Source organism: Bubalus bubalis, chromosome 14, assembly GCF_019923935.1.
Source record: "Bubalus bubalis isolate 160015118507 breed Murrah chromosome 14, NDDB_SH_1, whole genome shotgun sequence".
Lineage (NCBI taxonomy): Eukaryota > Metazoa > Chordata > Mammalia > Artiodactyla > Bovidae > Bubalus > Bubalus bubalis.
Genome location: NC_059170.1, coordinates 47,337,080 through 47,356,074, shown reverse-complemented (window position 1 = coordinate 47,356,074; position 18,995 = coordinate 47,337,080). Strand labels below are relative to the sequence as shown.

At 39.5% G+C, this 18,995-nt stretch overlaps 1 protein-coding gene and 1 long non-coding RNA gene across 5 annotated transcripts in view; one reads left to right on the top strand and one right to left on the bottom strand.

Moving 5' to 3' along the window:
• LOC102414362 overlaps positions 1-18,995 on the bottom strand; it is an 83,288-nt gene that overhangs the window by 1,000 nt on the left and 63,293 nt on the right. The window lies entirely within an intron of this gene.
• Positions 1-18,995, top strand: part of MPP7 (MAGUK p55 scaffold protein 7) — a 222,768-nt gene that overhangs the window by 198,311 nt on the left and 5,462 nt on the right. For 3 of the 4 annotated variants that reach the window (XM_044928038.2, XM_044928039.2, XM_044928037.2), the window contains 3 exons: positions 9,727-9,807; positions 16,393-16,486; positions 18,224-18,332. In XM_044928038.2, coding sequence (XP_044783973.1) covers positions 9,727-9,807; positions 16,393-16,486; positions 18,224-18,332 — 284 coding nt within the window. Of the gene's footprint in view, positions 1-9,726; positions 9,808-16,392; positions 16,487-18,223; positions 18,392-18,995 lie in introns of all 4 variants that reach the window. The other variant, XM_044928040.2, reaches the window with a different exon arrangement.

Sequence of the window (18,995 nt, the reverse complement as noted above, 5' to 3'; positions counted from 1 at the left end):
GAACCTTGATCAGAAGTATTTAATTTTCTCTTCATTTTGAAAAGATGCTATTTCAAGCTACATTTCAGCCACTAAAACATCTCTGTGACAGTTTCTGTTATATTCCCGTCTGCATTTAAAAGTATTTTCCAAAAGTATGTTAAAACTTAAGTATACTAAATTTAGTGTATTTTCTATATAAGTGTTATCTTTAGCGAAACCTGACTTTTTAAAGAGTAAAGTAATAAAGCCAAATACTAAGTGCGTGTTTGCAGGGAGAAAGCTTTGGTGTTAAAATGCTACTAAAACATTTCACAGCTTAAGGCAGTAAAGAGCACAAATTCATCTTGCAGATAGTCAGACAATTTGTGACTTGTTCTGTCTGGTTATGAGACATAGGAGGAAACTGACAATAAATCTTTCTGTACATTTCACGTTTCTAGCTTGAGCATGAAGTACTATTCCTTCTCCTTTCTGCGGAGTCTTGTATGTCGCCTAAAGTCTGCCTTGGGGAAGTAGTTTGAATAAATCGACCTTTATAAGACTGTCACCATTCTCCCATAAAACTGGCAAAACAAAAAGTCTTCCACATAAAGCAGAGAGGAAAGTAAGCAGTCAAGACTAACTGTAAATATTAATATGTTTATCAGAATTTCTATAACTTTTGTTGAAGGTTGATTGAATGTTGGTAGGAATTAAGAGTCTGCTCTGCGGGGTTTTATATGGACAACTGTAAACACCAAAGTTATAATTGAGTCTATCAGTGTGTGATGGATTTAAAATTATAATCCTTGTATATAAGAGGTAAATATGATCTTTATTAGAACCACAGTTGGCTTTTTATGCTGTTGGTCTGTCTTACGTGTTTACACTCTGGCAGCCTTTCTGGGCATAAATCACACTGATGTTCATTCAGTGGATTTGTGTGGGAAGGAACAGATGGTGCCTGGCACTGTTCTAGATCTGTGAGTCCATCACTGAAGAGCACAAACATTGTTTCCCTGGGAAGGACATATAGACAGAAAACATATTCATAATAAATTATTAATAAATAATAAAGTCAATCATATTGTACTTAGAGGGTGATAAATGATGTAGAAGAACATAAAAGCAGAGTAGAATCAGGGGACTTGGGCATTGGCCATTTTAAATAAAGATCATGGGAACCTCATTGAAAAAGTTGCATTTTTGAACAAACTGTTAAGTAAGGAAATTATCCATGCTCTGTTCTACTCAGCTAAGGAAGACTCAAGGATGGTTTTATCTTGGCTTTTAGTTTTACTGCACTCTTGTCATAACCCTGAGTCAAGGGTGAGACAAATACTTAAAAGTCATTCTTATCTAAGTCTGGTGTAATAGCTGCTTTGGAAAAAATAATGCTGTTTCAACAAGCTTCCTACTTCCTTTTTCTTTTCATTCTCCCTCTCCTCTTTTTCTTCTCCTCCTCCTCCTGACAGCAACATAAAAATTGATGCCTCATTAATTGCATTTTTCTCTCACTATGAAAGCAACAGAAAATCAAGGAAAGAAAATCAATTTCTCTCAAGGCTCGTTATGAACTGCTAAGTTGCTATGTTTTCTATGTAGTTTGATTCCCAGGGAACTTTAAATTGAGCTTTATAAACAGATCTGTCACTCCCCAAACACAAAAATCCAGCCACCCACTAATGTGATCATTATAAGATTGTGAGTCAAATAGCTTGATTGTTTTTATTTTATGCCTTGAGCAGCAAATATAGTAGTGCTACAGTCTGATAAGTAGACTTTTTATGACGTGGGTCTGATCCAAGGGATACCCAGAGATTTCATTTGATTTGTTTTGCAATAAATCAAATGAGTAAGTGTGGCTTTTTTAGGTCACAAAAACAGTTTGGATATTTATTGCAGTCTTCAGTAATTCTGATGTTTCATCGGATAGTAAGAGTGACAAGTCTGGCCAGTGTTTGGGAGAAAATGCAGAAGGATTGTCATGTTAAGCAGTACAGTACACTGGAGGTAAACACGCAGTAAAAGCTGCATCTGTGTCAGTTGCTGTCCACATAATGTACCGTCTTCATGTTTTGCCAACCCATTCAAAGATCAGGAACAGAAGTGAATAGTACTTGGCCAGAGCAACAGATTTCTTTCCAATATACAATTTACTATCAGACGTAAATAAAATTGTCTTCTCATACACTATGGCTTTTAGATGAGTGTACAGTATGTTAAAACTAATTGGGCTTATCTCTACCTACATGAATCTCTTTCTGAGAAGTTTATTTCCTAACAGATTAATACTATGATTTTTAGCATATTGATCTTTTATGTGTAAGGTACCACCCATCCCGACGTACATTATTAAATTCATCAGCCTTAAGAAAAACTACAACTAAATTCTGTGCTTGATGTTTACAAATGAGAAATTACTTTATGCTAACTCTTTGTAGGACTACATGAGTGTCATTTGAAAAAAAAAATACCATATTTCATTGGTCTCTGTAAACATGATTTTCACAATAGTAATACATTATGGTTCTAGTAAATAATTATTCACTGTTCAGTGACTCAGGCTTTGTGCTATAACAGAAGTTAAGTAGATGGTTGAAGTTTCAAAGTACATTGTCAGACAGTGTGGCTTTTTTATTTTATTTTTTTATGTAAGAACATCATAGCCTCTTACATAGAGTGTAAGAACACCCTCATCCAACAACATGAGAGAGAACTCTACACATGGACATCACCAGATGGTCAATACTGAGATCAGATTGATTATATTCTTTATAGCCCAAGATGGAGAAGCTCTACACAGTCAGCAAAAACAAGACCTGGGGCTCACTGTGGCTCAGATCATCAGCTCCTTATTGCAAAATTCAGGCTTAAATTGAAGAAAGTAGGGGAAAATCACTAGGCCATTCAGCTAAGACCTAAATAAAATCCCTTACGATTTTAAACAGTGGAAGTGACAAATACATTCAGGGGATTAGATCTGATAGACAAAGTGCCAGAAGAACTATGGATAGAGGTTCGTAACATTGTACAGGAGACGGTGACCAAAACCATCCCTGAGGAAAAGAAATGCAAGAAGGTAAAGTGGTTGTCTGAGGAGGCTTTACAAATAGCTGAGGAAAAAGAGAAGCAAAAAGCAAAGGAGAAAGGGAAAGATATACACAACTGAATGTAGAGTTCCAGGGAAGAGTAAGGAGAGATAAGAAGGCCTTCTTAAATGAACAATGCAAAGAAACAGAGGAAAAGAATAGAATGGGAAAGACTTCAAATTTCTTTTCAAATTTCTGCCCCATGCTGGGATTCAGAGTGTGTAGGGTTCTGTAGTTGTCCTTTAAGAGTGGGGTCTCTATAGAACAGTCTTTTGGACTCTGTGGGAGAAGGAGAGGGTGGGATGATTTGGGAGAATGGCATTGAAAGATGTATAATATCATATATGAAACGAGTCGCCAGTCCAGGTTTGATGCACGATACTGGATGCTTGGGGCTGGTGCACTGGGACGACCCAGAGGGATGGTATGGGGAGGGAGGACGGAGGAGGGTTCAGGATGGGGAACACATGTATACCTGTGGCAGATTCATTTTGATATATGGCAAAACCAATACAATATTGTAAAGTTAAAAAAAAAAAAAGAGTGGGGTCTCTCTTCGCCACAGCTCTCCAGCTCTCCTGAAAGTAAGCCTCTCTGGCCTTTAAAGCCAGAGTTCTGGGGGCTCATCTTCTTATGTAGGACCCCCAGGCTAGGGAGCCGGATGTGGGACCTGGATGCGTTGCTCTTTGGGGAGAACCTCTGCAATTGTAAATTTCCTCCTGTTTGTGGGCCACCTACCTCGGGGGGTGGGTCTTGACTATACCTTGTCTCCACGCCTCCGACCCATCTTGTTGTGGACTTGTTATATCTTTAGTTGTGTAAGGTCTTTTCTGCCCGTCTTTAGGTTGTTCTCATTGATAGCTGCTCTGTAAATGTTTGTTAATGCTGGTGTGCTCATGGTGGGCGGTGAGCTCAGTCTTCCTACTCCACCATCTTGACCCCACCCTCCAAAATCTTTCTTTGTAAGATAAAAATAAAGGCATTTTTACATTAGTTAATGGGCATATTTTCCTAAATGTAAAGCTTTAAATAGAAATTTTACTAGCATCATTTTACTAACCCCCAAATGGGCTGTATTTCTGTGGCTGAAATGAATGAGCCTTTATATAAAACCACACACAACACATTTGCCTACTCTCAGAAAGGAGTTACTAATTAAATGCATTCAAGTATTGAAAGTAATATGCCTTTCTGAAGAACACAAGACATAGTATCACTGCTGTGGTATTCTGGGTGAAAATACATAATAAAATCATAATCTACAGCCAAAAAAGAAAAATATATACCTTTCTAATTATCTTACTTCTCCATTTAATGTATTTTTTATAAGAATTTCAACTAATGCAGATGACTTATGACTTTATTCTTTCTAGAATTTGCATGCAAAATGATTTTCTAAATTCTTATGAGATTAAAAAAAAACCAGACACTTATTTACGTTTCTGCTTTGAATAGAGTCATTCCTTTGTTTTTAAAGCTAGCAAGCCCATCCACTGTATGAATAACATTTACCACATGCATTCCAAATTAGTGAACTCCAAAATGATTTTTTAATGTGCTTTTTTGGCTTCTCCTTTGATATCATCAGTCCGTTTGATTTTCCTTAGTCCTGAATCAAGAATCTGAATAGACATGCCCTCTGTATGTTGTCCAGACCTGGTATGCTTGTCATCTTCATTAAGTTTAGTTTAGAGTTCTCAGAAGTTCGGCACAGGGTAAGTTTTGAGTTCACCGGATTTGACTTCTGCCATTTTTTGTAGCCTGAGTCTTGTATTCCACAAGTATAACTTTTTATCACTGTTTAAAGTGTGAGGCAACTTGGAATGGGGTGAAAGACTCTGTGAAGTTATGGGTCACAGCTACAAACAGCTGAGCACCTCGTTACCTGAGCCTGTGTCCTGTCAACATTCTTTCGATAAGTGATGGATTGAGTGGAAAGAATGTGGACTCTTGAGCAGACACACAGGCTTCTGAATACCAGCTAAGCCACACTCCAGATGTGCGATCTTGGGAAAATTACTTCCCCTTTCATCATCTCGGTTTTCTCATCTGTAAAGCGAGGATAATAATACCTTTCTTGCAGGGATGTTTTGAAGATTAGTCATGGTGTATGTAAACCACGTGATACAAGCCTGACCTCATTGTATCGTCATCATCTTTGCCTTTCCAAACCCTGCTGTCTGTGATTTAAATATGTGCTATTTAGACTGTCTTCTCTGCTTCTCTTTAGCATGAACAACTATTTACTCAGTCGTGTCTGACTCTGCAATCCCATGGGCTATACAGTCTGTGAAATTCTCCAGGCCAGAATACTGGAGTGGGTAGCCATTCCCTTCTACAGGAGATCTTCCGAACCCAGGGATCAAACCCAGGTCTCCCACATTGCAGGCGGATTCTTTACCAGCTGAGCCACAAGAGAAGCCCTGGACAACCACAGCTCGACACAAACTCTAGAGTAACTTATTTGTATACATATGTGTCAGTGCATTTCACCAATTGTGATAAAAAAATTTATACACTGACAAGCAGATGAATGTGTCTGGTTCCAGGCCTATGAATGACCCTAACTCTGTGCATCCCTAAGCCAAGTGTGGTGTAAGTAGTCTAAATACAAACCATGCAGCTAAAAATGTGAGTGTATGCCCTTCGATCCCTGGAGAAGGAAATGACAACCCACTCCAGTATTCCTGCCTGGAGCATCGCATGCACAGAGGAGCCCAGTGGGCTGCAGTCCAGGGGTTGCAAAGAGTTGGATGAGACTGAGCACATGCCCTACGGCAGAGAACAGGACAGGAGTGTAGATATAAGATGTGATCTTAAGGTCAGGATCTAAAAGAGGAAAACACCTAAAAATTCACTAGTATGGATAACAGAATTGATTCAAGGACCTGGCAGGGAGAATGCTGTTTATTGGTCTGCCAGGCAATTTTGTATAAGAATGATTAAAATTACGTCCCTATTTTAGTTATTTTGTGAGGGTATCCCACACAGTATCCCACTGTGAAGATAATGTCTTCAAATAACCTAATCTAGGGGAAATTTTTAAAATTGTTTGCCACTGCACATTCTTGGCATGGTCTGTGGGTATGCAATAAAGCAAGGTCCCTAGTAAGAGTTAGGTTATAAGGGCTGGAATTGAAAGTAGTCCAAATTTAAGGGTATCACGTTAAAAAGCAGCATACTTTTCCCCCACTAATTCAAACATACCTAGTTTTTTCCTCCAGAGTTAAAATAAATCACTGTGGTTTTTTGGCATGGGTAGAAGAAAGAAAAAAAAGAAAAAATGCTCGACTTTCACTCAGCAAATTAGCTCACACTCTGGGAAGTACTCCAGAACTTAGACCTGCTGAAGGAGCAGTGAATTCATGTCCCCCTTTAGTTCTTGGTGCCTTGGTGGGCAGCAGACAGGCCAGGGCCCACCCACTAGTTAAGTTTTAGTGTTTTCTTTGCTGCTTTTTCATTTTTTTGGAGCATATACAATCAGGTTTGCATCATCCACAAAGCATCATAAAACCCCTTGCTTTTCTTGTTTGTTTTCTGTTTTTATTTAAAGGAGGAAGTTTGAGCACTTACTCAAAATGTTGTTGGTCCCTTCAGAGGAGATAAAACACATCAGCCCCTGCATGGTGCCTGGGTTTTGGAGACAACTGATCAGAGCTCATCATTTTTCCTCCCCTCTGCTTCACTCACAGGGAGACCCCCACCCTGTACCTTCTATCACACTGTACTCCTTTCCTGAACTTAGGGGGATGGATTTCTGTCCCTTAAACTCACTGTTGCAGAGGCAAATCCATCACCCTCCCTTCTGCTTGTCTTAAGATTCAGGAGCCAAGTTCAAATGTGAGCTCCACCAACCTCTGTTTGACTCTGAGCGTGTTATCTAACCAGCATATCCAGACATTCTAGGTGCAAACACTTCGTCCTTTAACTCCCAGACCTTGGGTTCATTTGGCAAATAGTTTTACTTCTGTCACAGCATAATGACTGAAGTGAAGTGAAGGGTTAGTTGCTCAGTTGTGTCCAACTCTTCGAAACCCCGTGGACTGCAGCCCACCAGGTTCCACTGTCCATGGAATTCTCCAAGCAAGAATACTGGAGTGGGTTGCCACACCCTTCTTCAGGGAATCTTCCTGACCCAACAGGGATCAAACCTGGGTCTCCCACATTATAGGCAAATTCTTGACCATCTGAGCCATCAGGTGCTCAGTGATTACTGAATATAACTGAAATAAATAAAGCAAACTAATAAGTGCCTACATTTTGCCAAAGGAAGCAATTGGTGAACAAACAGATGACATCGCTGAGTCTGTTAGAGGATAAAGACAAGACGACAATTGCGGCAGAGTGTGATCTATTGATGCGCAAGTACAGGGAGCACGAGAAAATGGCACTCGACCCACATTTAAAGTGTTAGGGAAAAATCCCGCAGCTAAACTGACTCCCAAACAACAGGCATGACTTAGCAGGCCAGGAAAGGACAGGATGTTTCTGTAAAAGTGAGAGGCACGTGTTGAGGACCCAGCCGCAAAAAGGAGAATTCGCTACATTCCAGGACGTGGGGGGTCTCATGTGGCTAGAGTGTGCGGAGAGAGATGAGAATGAAGGTTATGGAGAAACACGTGGCTCCCAACATGCAATTTGTGCAGACCTCTCGAAGGATTCATATTTGAGTCTCTTCCCGGTGGAGGAAGAATGGGTGATGCTGGTGAGAAGTGACTAAAGCCTAGAGTTGCTGGGACAGGAGTGTGCAGTGAGTGACTTGGAGGAGAATATAAGCTTAGGGGGAGGTGTTTTTGAGTTTTCCTGGTCATTCTTATTGTTTTAAGGTATGTGACAATATTAACTTTTTGAGTATTGTTGGAAAGGAGCTTGAAACAGAAAGCCCGAGCAGTGAAGACGCAGGAAGAGACGTTCCTAAGAGAAGGCGTCGGGCATGCACCTGGAGAGAAGGCTGTTGGGGGGCTGTGGCCAGATCTAGATGTGTGTGTTTTCAAGGAGGACTCTGAGGCATGCATGTGTGGGCATCTCTGTTCTCCGCGTCACTGAGGTCTCCTGAGCCTGATGTGGTGATGGGAGCCCTAGAAGTTAGGTTCATTCAGCGACAATCTGCAGGGCTGACCTTATGGGGAAGGGAAACAACAGAATATGATTCCTGCTCTCACGGTGCCTCTGTTTGGTGGTAGAAAAGAAAGTGAAGCCGTTCAGTCGTGTCTGACTCTTTGTGACTCCATGGACTGTAGCCTACCAGGATCCTCAGTCCATGGGATTTTCCAGGCAAGAATACTGGAGCAGGTTGCCATTTCCTTCTCCAGGGGATCTTCCTGACCCAGGGATCGAACCTGGGTCTCCTGCATTGTAGGCAGACGCTAGGCCATTAAGCAATGCATTCTCCAGTTGTTTGTTACAATTTTTAAGTATTATGAGGGAGATGTCAGGATACTCGGATAACTTAAGGATGAGATACAGGGGCAGGAGAGACACTCTGAGAAAGGGTTGTTTAAGCAGAACTCTGAAGGATGCATCAGAACTACCTGGGGCTTCTGCACTGCAGGCCAGTTCTTTACCCACGGAGCCACTGGGGAAGCCACCTGGGGCTTCAGCTGAAGGGAAGAGTGGAGATCACTAAACAGACCCTGATGGCAGTGCTGTGGGCAGCTAGCTGTCCAGGGCTTGTGTCCTTCTGACTTTCGATTTCAGACTTGTGTTTGAAACTGCTTTTTGTTTTCTGGCCCCTGTCTCCTAATCATGTCTTGTCACTCTCCCAACCTAGTTATTTTTCTCTGAAGGCAAACTTCACGCGTCGTCTCTTATTCTTCACAGCTTTTACATATGCCTTGTTCGCTCCAGGTTGTTCAGTATGTGCACACTGATTTGAATCTGTAAGGTCTATGCTTCCTTGCTGGCTCAGACAGTAAAGAATCCACCTGCAATGCAGGAGACCTGGGTACGATCCCTGGGTTGGGAAGATCCCCTGGAGGACGGCATGGCAACCCACTCCACTCGGTGGGCTACAGTCCACGGGGTTGCAAAGAGTCAGACACCACGGAGCGACTAAGCACACAGCACAGCACAAGGTCTATGTAAGTTTTCAAAGACTTAAGGACCAACTGAGAATATACAGGGTTGCAGAGGGTCTTAACATGGTGCTAACAGTTGTGCAAATTTAAAATGGATAGCCAGGTTTGCACCTAAAATCAAGGTTCAAAGATTTTTTTTTATGAAGATCAAAAAATATTTAAAATTGAAGGGATCCCTATCCAGACTGTGTGATTCCACTTTTTTAAAGGTGAACGTATTTTTTAACCTCTTCTGGATACTGTTACCTGTTAATGTACTCAAACACTCTTGAGTACGTTTCATTGAAAACAAAAGATTTCTAATCTTTTTAATGGCAAGGTGGGAATTTAAATTTGAAAAGTATAAAAGTGAAATATAAAAAATAATTAAAAAATAAAAAGTAGAAAAACCACCAGATAACTCCTAGCTTTTTCTTATGTACAGGTAACTCCCTAGTTTTTTCTTATGTACGACTTGACTAGAGATCATCTCTCTACTTGGGATGCATATGAAGTTGGATACACATTTTCAGTCTGTCTCATGGATTCAGGTCAGTTGCAGGAATGTTGCTATGGTGTTTTGTTGAGGGATGAATTTCTATTTTCCTGTCTTTCAGGTCCTGTCGGAGTAGGTTTGAATGAACTGAAACGAAAGCTGCTGATCAGTGACACACAGCACTACGGCGTGACAGTGCCCCGTAAGTTCTGTACTGTTTACGCTGCGCACGCTGACCCAGCACTTACACGCATGCGTGCTGCAGGCTGGCTGCCGGCATTCACAGATAGTCTTCACCCCAGCCCCGGGCAGGGCAGAGTGACCTTATCCACATTTTACAGAGAAGGAAACTGAGGCCTGAAAGTTTAGGGGGAAACCCCAGATTACACAGGCAAGGTATTTGTTGATTTCAGCTTCCCACTCAGTTTTTATGGTGAATTTTAGTGCATGTATGACGTTAATTATTACTTACAAGTTTTCTTCTAAACAGAAGTGTATTCTACTTATTTAATTTCCAGAGTTTTCAACAAGCTTTAAGACAGGAAGTACCAAACTACAGAGAGCTAAAGGAGGCTTCTTGTAATATAAATGTTTCTTAATTACTTTTCATATTGTAGTCATTGACATATAGTAAAATGAGCTTTTCATGGCCATATAATCTGAATGTGGTAGGCTTCTTTTCAGTATAGAGAATAAGGTCTGTTTTTATAAAACTGGTTTTCACAGGCATGCTTACAAATGAAACATCATCCTGGAAGCATTTTGATATTCAGAATAAATGCCATTTAACTACTTAATAATTTATTATTAGGGAGCCATCTAAAAGACTAGATTGAAATGTTGGCTTTTTAAGTGGTTTTAGTAATGTTTAAAAAAAAAAAGTTGCTTGTATATTGCCCTTAGCAGTGTTCTCCAGTTTTGGACAAGTTTGACTTTATTTTAAAATTATAGTTTTCTGTTACCTCATTACTACATTTTTCCAAGTTATTGTTTATAATCATTTTCAGCCATAAGTTATAGGGTTGCTAATTTCTACCAAAAGAGATGAACTTAAAGGAAAAATGGAAACATGTAATTAAACAGTTTCTTTTTATTTTTCCTTTAATTATGCACTACTCTCACAAAAGCTGGATTGTAATATGCAAGTCATTAGAAAATCTTGAAAAACAATTAATAAGCTTACAGATGAGTGATTACAGATAAATCCTAGAGAAAAACAGATTACAAAGGAAAAAAAATTTAATAATTTACTAGTTTCTTCATTGCCTTTGTCTTATTTTGTCCTCCCAACAATGGTATAAGATGGTCAATATCCCCATTTCACAGAGGAGGAAACAGGTAAAAAGGATACTTTGACTTACCCAGAAGTTCTGTAGGCAATAATCACACTGGATTTGAAACCAGTTTTCATGTTCTTCCTCCCACATGACACTACACAAGCCTTTCCAACTCCAGATCCTCTTTACTGTAGCCCAATGAGTGTGTGTGCACTAAGTCACTTCAGTTGTGTCCAGCTGTTTGCCACCCTATGAACTGTAGCCCGCCAGGCTCCTCTGTCCATGGGATTCTCCCGGCAAGAACATTAGAATGGGTTGCCATGCCCTCCTCCAGGGCATCTCCCTGACCCAGGGATTGAACCCACATCTCTTATATCTCCTGCATTGGCAGGCGGGTTCTTTACCACTAGCACCACCTAGAGTAAAAACTAACTTCTTTTGAAAAGGATAAATCTTAACAAGAGTGTCTTATCAAATGTAACCCTCCCCAGTAGTTTTGACATTATTCAAGCCATCTTGGACTTCCCCAGTGGTTCAGATGGTAAATAATCCACCTGCAATGCAGGAGACCCAGGTTCAATCCCTGGGTCGGGAAGATTCCCTGGAGAAGGAAATGGCAACCCACTCCAGTATTCTTGCCTAGAGAATTCCATGGACAGAGGAGCCTGGTGGGCTCCAGTTCATGGGGTCACAAAGAGTCACCACAGCACCTTGGACTCAGTGTATCCATCTATTAAAATATTATCTACATCTAAAGTTGTTACAGAAATGAACAACATCCAGAAATGTTCTAGGGCTGAGACTTGCCAAAGAAATCCCTAAAGGAGTAATTATCCTTCTTAAACAGGTGCTAATGTCAAAAGACCCCCAGAACAATGTTTTCCATACTTGCCTGATAATAAGAATCCCTTGAGATTCCAGAGAGGTTCTCCTTCTGGAGACCTGACAGAATTCCTGAAAATCTGTGTTCACAGCCAGCATCCCAGGTGATTCACTGTATTAGACGTGTGGGAAACACAGCCGTAGCATCAAGTGTGGATGATTTAATTAAAGAAGATATTTTTAAGAGCAGTTTTAGAATTTTAGATAGGTTTGGGCTCCCTAGGTGGCACTTGTGGTAAAGAATCTGCCAGCTGATGGTTGGGAAGCTCCCCTGGAGGAGGAAATGGCAACCCACTCCAGTATTCTTGCCTGGAGAATCCCATGGACAAAGGAGCCTCGCGCTACAGTCCATGGAGTCTCAGAGAGTTGGACACAACTGAAGCAACTTAACACGCAGCAGGTAAAAGACTTTATTAGGCAGAGTCATGATTATTTGGAGAAAAATTGCTTTGATTATACCACCAGTATTCTGTTTGATGTTTAACTCCATAATCTCCATTCCCACACCCCTTTTTCATCCTTTATATTGGTGATTTTCTCTTTTTATCTTGATCAGTGTGACTCAGTTTTTTTTAAATTTGTTTTCCTTTATTGTGTTCTAAAAATATTTTGTTAATTTCTATTCTTTACTATTTTACATGTGAAAAGAATGTGTATTCTGCTGTTACTGGACGTGATGCTACGTGACATTAACTAGACCCAGGAAGTTGGTAGTGGTGTTCAGATCACCTGTGTCTTGCTGACATTTTGTCTAGTCCTATCAAATGTTGCAAGAGGGGCATTGAAATCTCTTACTCTGATTGTGAGATTGTCCACTTCTCCATTTAACTCAGTCCAATTTTGCTTTGTTGTTATGTATGTTGGAGAAGGCAGTGGCAACCCAGTCCAGTACTCTTGCCTGGAAAATCCCATGGACGGAGGGGCCTGGTAGGCTGCAGTCCATGGGGTCGCTAAGAGTCGGATACGACTGAGCAACTTCACTTTCACTTTTCACTTGCATGCACTGGAGAAGGAAATGGCAACCCACTCCAGTGTTTTTGCCTGGAGAATCCCAGGGACAGGGGAGCCTGCTGGACTGCCATCTTTGGGGTCGCACAGAATGCATTTATCTTTTATCATTTTAAAATATTCTTTTTTTCCTTGAGGTATCTTATCTGATATAAGTAGCCACTTCAGCCTTCTTATGCTTACTGTTTACATGGTATATAATCTTATATTTATTATCAACATATCTGTGTCTTTATATTTAATGTGTCTTTCCTGTAGACTTGTAGACAGTATGTACTGGGATCTTGCTTTTTCACCCATTCTATGGCTTTCTCCCTTTTAAGAGAAATATGTAGACCATTAACATTTTTTGAATTGATGAAATGATTTAAGCCACACTTTTATTATTTGTTTTCCATTTATTCCCTTTGTTTTTTAATTCCTTGTCTACTTTGTGAGGGTGGTATTTGAATGTTCTTTAGTATTCCATTTTAATTTACCTAGTGGCTCTCTGCTTATATCTCTTTGCATTGCTTTTTTACTGGTTGCTCTAGGGATTACAATATGCATATATCTGACCATTCACAGTTTAAGTAACTTTGTGACATTTTACATAAAATATAGAAACCTTGAAATTATATAAGTCCCTATACCTCCACTTCTTTTTGTGTAGTTGTCAAATGTATTATATTTGCATACATTGAAAACTCCAACAGATAATATTGTAACTTTCACTTTAAATCTGCTTTATGTATTTTAAAGAACTTAAGCAGAAAAAAGTAGACTTCTATTTTTACTCAGCTATGTATTCTTCCTGTTCTTTCTTCATTTCTGAAGATATGCTTCCTTCTTAACATTTCCTTCAGTCTGAAAAAGTTCCTTGAATATTTCCTTTAGCACAGATCTGCTGATGAATTCTACTAGTTTTCCTTCATTCAAGAAAGTCTTTATTTTGCCTTTAATCCTGCAAGGTATTTTGGTCAAAGGTCTTTTCTTTTAGTACCTTAAAGATATAATTTCATTGATGTTGTATGCATATGGTAAGAAATCTGTAATCATTGAACTCACGTATCTGTTCCCTGTGTATGTACTGTGATTTTGTTTTTGTTGTTGTTTTCTAGATGCTTTCAAGACTTTTTCTTTACTTTTCTTTCACTTTGAGTTGTTTGGATGTGCTACGTCCAAGCATTATTGTCTTTGAATTTTTTCTGTTTGGGATTTGTTGAGTTCTGAAATTTGTAAAATGTATGTCTTTAATCAGATTTTAGCAGTTTGGGACGTTATTTCTTCAAATACTTTTTAAAGCCTCAGTCTTTTCCAGTCTTTCTGGCATCCCCATTACACATCTGTTTGACATTTCAGTCAACATTTTCATACAGGTCTCTAGGGCTCCATTTATTTTTTTTTTTTTTCAAATTTCTTTCTCTTGGTTGCCCAGATTTTATAATTCCTATTGATCTGTCTTCAAGTTCACTGGCTATTTTCCCTGTCATCTCCATTCTGCTATTGAGCCTATCTAGTGGTTGGTTTTTGTAAAATATATTTCAGTTCTAAAATTTCCATTGTTTTCTTCTTTATAGTTTCTATTTCTTTGCTAAGAATTCATGTTTTCATTCATTTCAGGTGTGTTTTCCTTTACCTTATGAAGCATAGTTGCAATAGTTGCTTTAAAGTCTTTGATAGTTCTAACTTCTTGGTCATTCAGGGCTGCCTTCTATTATCTTTCCCTTTGAGAAATAAATGCCCTTTTTTTTTTTTCAGTTCTTTTCTGTTGAATAATATAAAATTGCATTCTGGATATTACGAATGCTATGTGGTATTGACTCCAGGTCCTGTTATAATATTCCGAAAAATGGTAATGTTTATAGTAAGCAAGTAACCAACTAGTTTATGTTTAGACCATAAGTTTTGTCTCATTTTCTATAAATTATGGTTTAAATCTCACTTCACCTCTCTAAGCTTTGCTATGTTGGTTTGAGTCTGCCCTGTCTTGTGCAGTTAAGGGATCAGTCTGCAACTTGTGTGAATAGTGCAGGTCTCAGCTCCACTCTCTATGCCTTCTGTACATTGGTTTGGGCATGTTCTGTGCTTCTACTTGTGGGCTAGGCTGAAGCTTGTGTATTCTAATCTTTGTTGTTTTTTTGTTGTTAAGTCGTGTCAGACTTTTGCAACTGCATGGACGGTAGCCTACCAGGCTCCTTGGTCTATGGGATTTCCCAGGCAAGGATACTGGAATGAGTTGCTATTTCCTCCTCCAGGGGATCTTCCTGATCAGGGATTGAACCTGGGTCTCCTGCTTGGCAGGCAGATTCATTATCACCAAGCCCACTGGGAAGCGATTCTAATCTTAGTTCACTTCTTAAAACTTTGCTGGTTGGAGTCTGGGCTTCATGTGCACAGCTTAGGGGTTATTCTTAGATTAGTGTTGATTTCTTCACAGAATTGGAGTATTTCCTTCTCCAGCTTTCTCCCTTCCTGTATTCCTTGCACACTCTTCAATGCACAGGGGAGTTTTCTTCCTGGTTCTTTTCACCAGAAAGTCAGGGCTTCTGTTGGAATTTAGACACATTCCTCCATACTACTCTATGAATGAGCCCACCCATAGGGCAGAGTGAAAGAAAGTGAAGTCATTCAGTCATGTCCCACTCGTTGCGACCCCATGGACTGTAGCCTACCAGGCTCCTTCGTCCATGGAATTTTCCAGGGAAGAGTACTGGAGTGAGTTGCCATTTCCTTCTCCAGGGGATCTTCCCAACCCAGGGATCGAACCCGGGTTTCCCTCTTTGCAGGCAGATGCTTTACCATCAGAGCCACCAGGGAAGTCCCCCATAGGGCAAAGCTAAAGGGAAATAAAAGTTAAACTCTCCCTTACTTAGGCTGACTCTCTTCCACAGTCTACCTGCTTTATTTGTTTTCAAAGTGCTCAAAACAAAAATAGATGTTTTGGGTTCAGAGTTTTTAGTTCTAAACAGGAGGGATGGACTGCAGTCAGTTTTATACTTGCCACCTCAGCACTGCAATTCCTGAGGGTTTTTACTTTTGTTTTTAAAGTTAATACTGTATTTTCTGCTCCATTATAATTCTGTAGCAAATAATTAGGCAAAATCACTAAAAAGTGTAGAAGTTCACTTGTATTTCAAGAAGATGTTTATAATTTTGCAAAGAAGAAATAAATAGAGGTCTTTGATTAGTAAAGCAAACATTAATGGCATACCCTATGTACCATGTGTAAAATAAAATAATTTCAGAGTTTACCATTCAACCTAGTGAGCAGTAAACTTGCTTCAATGAATAAAGAATCAATAAAAGATGATAATAAGCGTATTATTTGCAAAAAAGGAAATTTTTCATTGAGTTTAAATACCATTTTATTTAATTAACATTAATGCCCCTTCAGAATAATTAATGGCATAAACACAATGCAATTCAATATTTAATCCACTCTCAAGTCAATATAACTTTAGTATTAGTGGGAAAACCGAATTAATGGGATTCCTATATTTTATTAGCTAATGTGCTTTTTTAACTTTTAAATCTTATTTACAAAAATCCTTTAATCAAATACATAATTTCTTTTTTAGTATTTTTCTTAGAGTGGATGATGTGGATACTTTTTTGAACTCTTTTTAATTAAATCACAGATACCACCAGACCAAGAAGAAGCCAGGAGAGTGATGGTGTTGAATATATTTTCATTTCCAAGCATTTGTTTGAGACAGATGTACAAAATAACAAGTATGTGGAAGTTTTTTTAAGAATTTTCATGAAACTACTGTTTTTAAGCATGTGGCCATATATGCAGTTATAAGCAATTCCATTCGAAGTGAATTTTCACTTTTATACTATTTGAAACTGATAAAATATAATTCAATTAGTGGTTATTACTAACCTTTGCGTTTAACTTTTCAGAAACCTAGAGCTGTTGTGTATCTGGTTAAGTTGAATGTGTAGGGATTATTTTGAAGAATAAGGGAATGTAGCTAGTGTATTCCTGTCACATCTTCCCACCCCACTAATTGAATCTTAACATAGAATTTGGGTAGAAGTTTATTTTAAAAACTAGTAACTGTGTAATAGATCCCTAGATATGATCTCGGGTGGCCTTGGCCTATAATGACTTGAAGCGGGGCTTCATTCCCAGCCAGAAATGGGGCTGGGTCATGATGGTGAAAGCAGCAGATGGTAGCCACTAGACCAATGGTCAGTGACAAGGGCCCTGGCCCTTCGGCTTTGCGGAAAAGAATTTCCACAAAGACGGAAAGTAGTGAAGCAACTGAAGTGTTTATTAACAGGAAAAAAAGAGTACAGTATGAAGTGTGGACAGACACGAGTGGTGAGAGAGTCGCTGAGCTGCACCCTCGTGGCAGTCTGAATTACTTTTATGGAGTTTTCTTCTGGGTTTCCTTTGACTAATCATTTTGATTTGCCTGGTGCACAGTCCATATTTGGTGTATCTCAGGATCCTTCCATGTGTGCACATGCATCTCTTAGCCAAGATGGATCCTACCACAAAGACATATGGACATATGGGTGGGGAACATCCCTTAACATAACCCCCTTTGGCCTCCAAGGAGCCTTTTTGCACGTGTATGGTCAGGGAGGTCTCCTGACTGAGAAATATGTCATCTGGGCAGGGCCCAGACTCCTCCCTTAATTGCCCAGCTATTCTCCTCCTGGAGTTACAGTCAATAGGGAATGAATCTCCCAATCTCTTTATGCTGATGGGGGTGGGGGGTTGGGGGGTGTGGGTAGGGCCCATCTACCTCCTGCCTCAGTTCCAGCATTTGCCACATACCTCTGTCTCTCATTAGCTTTTCAAAAAGTTAAAAAAAAAATAATGTTAATCATCTTGCTTATACTATATCTTCTAGCAAGCCCTAAGTCTCCTACCCTCAGGTTTTCCATTTGCTTAAGGATGAATGTTTTAGGCTATCAGGGAGCAATGTGTGTATTAATGCAAGATTGTGGGATTTTATTGAAACATCAAAATGCTTTTTTCATGTTTGGCACTGTGATTTTGAGTTTTTATAGCACGTGATCAGCCGCCCTGGTTCCATTAGCCACCAGCCAGTCCCTCCTCTTATGCTAAAGCTGAGCTTGGTTACTCTTTCGTGTGTAGTGAAATTTCAGTAGTTTCTATTGTTTGGTTTATTCACTGTTTTATTGCATTGCATTAGCTCTGAAAAAGAGGTGATGGAAAACATTAGAGTACTGCTGGACTAAAGTACTTCTTTCTGCTTAAGTGTAATACAAGCAAGTGTTACTGATTTGAAAAAGTAAAATAGAAGATTTTTTAGAAATTGACATTCTGAAGTACTTGGACCTAGTTATTTTATTAAAAACAGTTTGAAAATTACATGTTCAGCAAAACATCTTTTATATGTTACATGAATTATGAATATATGAATTATGTCTGCCATATATATATGTGTATATATACATGTAATTCACAAATGATTCTAATTTCTACAGGTTTATTGAATATGGTGAATATAAAAACAACTATTATGGCACAAGTATAGACTCAGTTCGGTCTGTCCTGGCTAAAAACAAAGTTTGTTTGTTGGATGTTCAGCCTCATGTAAGTGAAGAGTGGCCTAGTCAACACACTTCTAGCCCATCTGAGCATTTCATTATGGGGTAAATCTGAAATCTACTCACTTTTGGCATTTAGGTGCCTTTCCTAAGGTGACAAAAGCATTTAAATGTAATTTGAGATGGCTCTGCTGGGGAAAAAAAAAAAGCCCATGTTGTTAGAAGAAAGCCTGGAGATGTGTGTTTGTAACTCTTAGATTCAGTGTTTGCCAAGTATAATGACTGCTATTTATTCTATGTATTTTATATATAAACATTGTATGTATAATGTATTCTCCTATATGTATTATAAGTGTTTATAATTGTTGGCAATGGACATTATGGTTCATGGTCCTCTTTCATGGATTTTGGATCTATAATTAGCCTAGAAATGTAAAACCCTGGCAAGAGCCGTGGGTATCTCACAGGAGTTGTACAGCTGCTGGGTAGAGCTCACCTGGCACCCTGGGGACTCGGTACAGGTGGGTTGAGAGACGGTGGATGAAGCAGCTCACTTTCCTGTCTCAACATAGACCACCTCCATCACCCCCCTACCCCCTCCCTGCAGAGGCCCACCCACAGCATGCTCCTCACTACCCAGGAGCAGTGCTGACTTAAAAGCAGGAGACTTGCCCCTGAAGGGGACTCCGAAGGCAGGATGAAAGAGAAG